Source organism: Chenopodium quinoa, unplaced genomic scaffold (genome assembly GCF_001683475.1).
Source record: "Chenopodium quinoa cultivar QQ74 unplaced genomic scaffold, ASM168347v1, whole genome shotgun sequence".
Classification (NCBI taxonomy): Eukaryota; Viridiplantae; Streptophyta; class Magnoliopsida; order Caryophyllales; family Amaranthaceae; genus Chenopodium; species Chenopodium quinoa.
Window position 1 is genome coordinate 3,489,883 of NW_018744991.1, and position 6,064 is coordinate 3,495,946.

The window sequence follows — 6,064 nt, forward strand, 5'->3', positions numbered from 1 at the left end:
CTAGTACACATAATGAAGTAAATGCCGCATCCTAGCAGAACCCGCCAGTTGATGAGCTGGGAGAACCAAATGCCTAGGAACCTTCTGGAGAATACAAACTTGAAAAGCGGGAAGGAGATCGATGATCTGCTGCCGAACCCAAATTGTAGAGATGTCTAAAGGAGAATCATTCTTTAGGGCATAAAGAGAATTCGTACAATCTGTGTGGATGCGAATTTTAGAAAAGCCACGCTGACTTGCCATCCTAAGGGCAAAAAAACAAGCCAGAAGTTCCGCATGAGACGCCGAAATAGCAAAACATGCCTGAGCACCGCCACCAAGATCCGAATTTGTGTCCATAGAATAAAAACACCAACCAGCACCTGCTCTGCAATCTCTGGAATCCCAAGCCCCATCAATAAGAAGAACAACGGTCGGTGAAGCATTACCCTCCCGACGAAGATAAACTGACTGAATCTGAAACCCAAAACCTGGGGGTAAAGGAGAGGGCTGAGTAAAGTGAAGTCGAGCATCAGAGCTTCTAGAACACCAGTTCTGAGCAATGCGGAAGACAGAGATAGGGGAATACTCCTCCTATCGAAAACGAATATTGTTACGAAGAACCCAAATTGCCCAGGCAAAGGAAAGAATGGAGTCCAACCCGTTCCAATCTCCAAGCTTAATAACCAATACAAGCAGTGGGAAGAACCAGTGCAGCAACGGAGTATCCGGGGATGGAGGCCGAATACCCAAAGGACCACAAGCCCAGAGACGAATGGAATAGGGGCAATGGAGTAATAAATGATCCAAGGACTCCGGAACCTGATGACAAAAGGAGCATAATGGATCCACAGGGAGGCCTTTATCCCGCAGTTTTGCTGCCACTGGAAGGGCGTCGTGAACAATCTTCCAAAGGAAAATTTTCCATTTAGGAAGGATAGGAAGGGCCCAAAGCCTAGCCCAGGTCAAGGGCAAGATAAAATTGGTCGGATACGAGACCTGATGTAAAGATTGAATGACATGAGCATAGGCTGATTTAGTTGAGAAGTTGCCATCCCTAGTAAATTTCCAGTAAACAAAATCATCCATGGGCTAAGGAGGACTGTAGACACCTAAAAATGTCTTCCCGTCTAACGGTGGGACTTCCCGTGACACGGGAGGTCTGCCGTGACACGGAAAGTTCCGTGTCCTTTCCGCGTAAACCCTTGACGCGTTTTCCGTTCCGTTTTCTGAAAATTTCCCGCGTCACTCCAAAACTGACCGTGTCACGGGCACTTGTACCGTCTGACGGTACAATCTAACCGTGTCACGGTACAGTTTGACCGTGTCACGGTACAGTCTGACCGTGTCACGGTACAGTCTGACCGTGTCACGGGATACTTTTTTAGGGTTTTTATCATTTTAGGGTTCCGTGTGCTCCTTCAGCACATTTCCCTATAAATACCCCCTCATTTTTTATGTACGGGGCAATCAGAATTCGATTATTCTTATTTTTCTCTCTTCTATGCTCTTAACCTAAACACTAGCCTACCCTTTTCACTTCAAAATTCCTTCTTCAAGCACTCAAAGGAGTCCATATTTTACTCGAGATTCTGTCCTTAAGCCAAGGCGTGAAAGGTAGAATCGTTTGAGGGTTTGGCCCCAAAATCAACTTTAGTTTTATTTAATTTAATTTAGTTATTGTTTTATTATTTCCTTAAAGTTACTAACTCGTTTATTATTTTGTAGTTGCAAACAAAGAGATTCAAAGTAAGGATCATGCTCTTTTATTATTATTATTATTTTTCTAACAATTTTATGTTGTTGGGATTATGATTAAATTGGTTTTAATATTAATGTTGATTCTATTATTTTTATTGATCACCATATTGCATGTTAAAGGGAATATGTGATTGAAAATCACGCCTAATAAGATAATTTGGACAACCGGTTTAGGTTCCTTTTAATCTTATTTTTAATTGAAGTGATCACCAAATTTTTAGAATTATGTGTGCATTAATTTTGAACCAATTTAGTTAAATAATAGTTTGGAGCGAATTGAATTATTGTTTGTATGCCTTTGAGATCAAGAAATGCTTTTCACTATAAGAGTCGAGTAGAGGCCAATACGGGCGAACGTGACTCCATGACTCACTTCGTACCATCATCCCCGATCCTCCTTTCGTGGTTCCGAACCATATGGAGTTAGTAATCTCATGGATTATGAATGGGGTGTAACCTTCACGGGTCAATCGTTGTTGCCTTCGTTGTCCCTTTATCATGGTTGCCTTTTATGATCCGTGAACGGTTTACAAGTTCCTTAAAAACTTGTTGGCGGCTCCCTACTTTCCTTGTCCCTAATCGTATTATGTCAATTCCCAATTCCTATGAGTGCCAAGCATATTCACAACATGCTTTTACGTAGGCACACTTTGAGCGACACCTACAAGGACGCTCAAGACTGAGGATCCTAACGGCTGTGGAAGGCGGAAAAAGAGAATGCACTAAAGTAGCATCCCAAGCGTTAGTGCTGGGATCTAGAAGAGAAGACACCAGTGTCGGCTGAACCGAACCAGTAGAAGAACTCTTGAAGTGAACCGGAACACCAGGCACCCAAGAATCCTGAAGAATTCGAATCTGAGAACCATTACCCACCTTCCAACCGAGACCAGACCGTAAGATGTTAAAACCTTCCAAAATACTTTTACAACCCCAGGATGAACGGGGAAGACGTTCCGAAGATCGAATACTAAAAAGGGAAGGATACTTCGCCTTGAGAACCCGAGAAAGAAGAAACTGAGGGTTCTGCAAAATACGCCAAGATTGCCTTGCGAGCAGAGAAGAATTAAAAACCCCTAAATGACGAATACCCAAACCGCCCATACCTTTAGGAGTGAACAAAAGGGAAGGCGGAGCAAAGGCCAAACCCTTAGAGTGCACAGATGTCCTCCACCAGAATCGAACCAAAAGATTATTAATCTTATCCGTAATGGAGGCAGGAATTTTAAAAACCGAAAGAACATGATTAAGGAACGCCACCAAAACAGAGTTGATGATTACTAGCTTTCCCGAGGGTGAAATATGAAGGGGAGCAAATGCCGTGAGACGGGAAGAAATCCTGTCAAGTAGAGGCTGAAAGGCCTGGCATTTGTCTCCTACCCAGATCAACAGGGAGACCTAGATAGGGACCCAGATTTGGAACAACCTTGAGATGTAATGTGGAGGCCAGGTAATCTCGGAAGTCTGAAGTAACGTTAGCACTGAACCGGACAAAAGACTTCTGCAAATTTACCATCTCACTAGAAAGATCACAAAATTGATTAACCACCTGAAGCACATTAGCACAAGACACAGGGGACGGCTGAAACAACAGGAGAGAATCATCAGCGAAGAACAGATGTGTGATTGATGGAGCGTGGCGAGAGATCTTAACCCCCCGGAAAAGATTGTCACGTTCTGCCTTTCGAATCATAACCGAAAAAATCTCCATACAAAGAAAAAAAAGATAAGAAGAAAGAGGATCACCCTGGCGAAGACCGCGGATGGGTCTAAAAACCTTTGTAGGATTGTCGTTGACGAGGATCTGATACGAAACTGTGGAAGCACATTGCTTGATAATGTGAATCCAGTAAGGAGGGAAACCAAACACGTGTAAAACTTTCCAAAGGAATTCCCAGTCAATTCTGTCATATGCTTTATTCATATCTAACTTTAAAGCCGCCGACATAGTCCGTCCTCGCGACGAGTTCATATAAGAAAGAACTTCATGAGAAAGAAGACCATTATCTGCCATGAGCCTTCCGGGAACAAAAGCGTTATGGCATTCTGAGACTAAGGAGGGGATAACTTTTCGCAGACGAAAAGAAATACATTTGACTATACATTTGTAAAGAACATTACATAAGCCAATAGTTAGAAACTGGCAGGGCTGCTTGGGCTGCTCAACCTTCGAAAGGAGAATAATAAAGGTACGATTCCACTCACGAAGCATATGACCATGAAGAAAAAAGTATTGCACCGTTGAAATAGTTGAGGGGCCAACCACTGCCTAGTAGGATTTGAAAAATGCTGAAGTGAAACCGTCCGGACCAGGAGATTTGGAATCATCTACGCTAAACATTGCCTGCTTGACCTCATCAGCGGAAATAGGGGACATAAGCTCGCATTTATCAGAATCCGAAAGAGATGGGAGGTCGAGATCCGACCAGTCAAAATCAGGAGGTGAAGGACGAGTATTCTTACACTTGAACAGGTTAGAGAAATAATCCAAAATCACTCTTTGGATACCCTGTTGATCATGAATCCAATTACCTGAAGTGTCTTGAAGCCCCTGGATTTTGTTTTGACGCTTGCGAGCTTGAACATAGGAGAATAAAAAGATGAGAATGCATTTCCCCTAAAGCATCCCACTTGACCTTTGCTCGTTGTTTCCAGTAAATATGGGCCGTTTGAGCCTGAACCACCTGTTCGTCCCGGACGGATAAAAATAGAATCCTATAAAGCTTAGAATCCAACTGCTCAGCTAGTGGAGAGATAGAGGAATGCAACTCCTTCCAATTAATACCCCACAGTTTCTTATGAGAGATGCACCACCTAAGTAATTTAGAACGTAAAACCTCAAGTTTTCGGGAGATGGAAAACATAGGCGAACCTTTACATTCCAAAGCCCATGAGAGTGATATAATAGTGGCTACTTCTTTTGATAGCAGACACCAATTATCAATCCTGTATGGTTTGCGGTGTACTGCTATAGCATTTTCCTGAAGAATAACAGCCACATGATCCGAGAAGAGAATGGGCTGATGAAGAAGGAAGGCGTCTGGATGATCAAGAAGCCAATTGTGAGTAGCATATGCTTTATCAAGGCGTTCAAATGTAGGATCACCATTATTATGGCCATTAGTCCAAGTGAACTCCGGGCCTGAGAAAGGAATGTCTAAAAGACCAATATCAAGCTTCCAATCCTTGAACTCATTTTGACCAGCAATAAATTTAGAACCTCCCACTTTGTCCGAGCTATACTCAACTTGATTAAAATCCCCTATAAGAATCACATTCTGATATTTCTGTAAAAGATTTGAAATTTCTGCCCAAACAGATCAACGATCCGAAAAGTGAGGCGATCCGTACACAAACATAATATATTTTGTTTCATTTTGAGTACAAACTTCACAAAAGATTACATTAGAGGTCATTACAATAGGTACTACCTTAAGCGGGGAAAACCAAAACACTACCAACCCGCCGCTAAGACCACATGAGTCCAAACCGCAAAAACCATCAAACTTAAGAGAACTAAGCTTATGTACAGCAGCATTAAGCCCAACAAAAGTCTCTGTTATAAACATAATATCTAAAGAGAAAGAGCGGACAAGTGAAGCTAGGTATGGAACTTTAGGGGAGTCCGCCGTTCCGAGGACCCTACAGTTCCAAGCGCCAATATTCATGGCTGAGGTGGCGGTTCTTGAAGGTGAACCACCGAAACCTCATCAGAAGCAGAATTCGACTGTGAATCAGAGACAGAAACCGGCGAACCCGCAGAACCCTTACGCCGTTTTATCTGTTTGAGGCAGGCTAAACACTTTGGAGAAGGTATTGCTGGTGGAGTGTCTGGCTCTGAAATCGATGCTAGCCGTTTTGCAGGACAAGAAGTTCGAACCCAATTCCATATTTTTTCCTTTCCCTTAACCATTTTCAGCTTCAAGGGAACCGCCTGTTTACCGGAGTTCGATACGGGAGGTGATGTGTCATTGATGCGGATACCCGGGTTTAGAGGAGCATGTTGCGGTGACCAATCCATGGGGATGGCTTCATCCGAATCCACCTCTAAATCCGCCGGTGAATCAACTGTTGTTTCATCAGGAGAGTAATTGACTGATAGTGGAGAGTGTGAAAATTTGAAACCCCCAGAAGAAGAGTCGGGTTAATACCCTGACTCACCAGAAACATGAGTGGGGAATGAAGAACCCAGAGAAGGAGATGGCGAGCCCACTTGGAGTGGAGACGCAGCTTGCGGCTCTTGATGTTCATCAAGCCAATTGCTAAGGCCGGCCCCAAAAGGATCTGGGAAAACTAGTTTGAATATGCATATTCAAACTTACACAAT

General features: G+C 43.2%; 1 protein-coding gene across 1 annotated transcript; it reads right to left on the minus strand.

Moving 5' to 3' along the window:
• On the minus strand, window positions 1–5,405 carry LOC110707087. The gene is made up of 8 exons (XM_021885122.1): window positions 5,169–5,405; window positions 4,374–5,024; window positions 4,039–4,246; window positions 3,515–3,834; window positions 3,251–3,319; window positions 2,527–3,135; window positions 667–978; window positions 1–573 (listed from the first exon to the last, which is right to left on the minus strand). Exons 1-8 carry the CDS (start codon window positions 5,403–5,405, stop codon window positions 1–3), a joined length of 2,979 nt encoding a protein of 992 aa, XP_021740814.1.
• Between the last annotated feature and the right edge of the window lie 659 nt (window positions 5,406–6,064).

Excerpts from the sequence above, each read along its gene's own strand:
- LOC110707087 (XM_021885122.1), bottom strand. The coding sequence starts at position 5,405 with ATGAATATTGGCGCTTGGAACTGTAGGGTCCTCGGAACGGCGGACTCC. Across the intron at positions 3,320-3,514 it reads TCAACGACAATCCTACAAAG|CCGTCCCCTGTGTCTTGTGC; the intron begins GTTTTTAGACCC and ends CTGTTGTTTCAG. Across the intron at positions 574-666 it reads TCTTCCCACTGCTTGTATTG|GAGGAGTATTCCCCTATCTC; the intron begins GTTATTAAGCTT and ends CGTTTTCGATAG.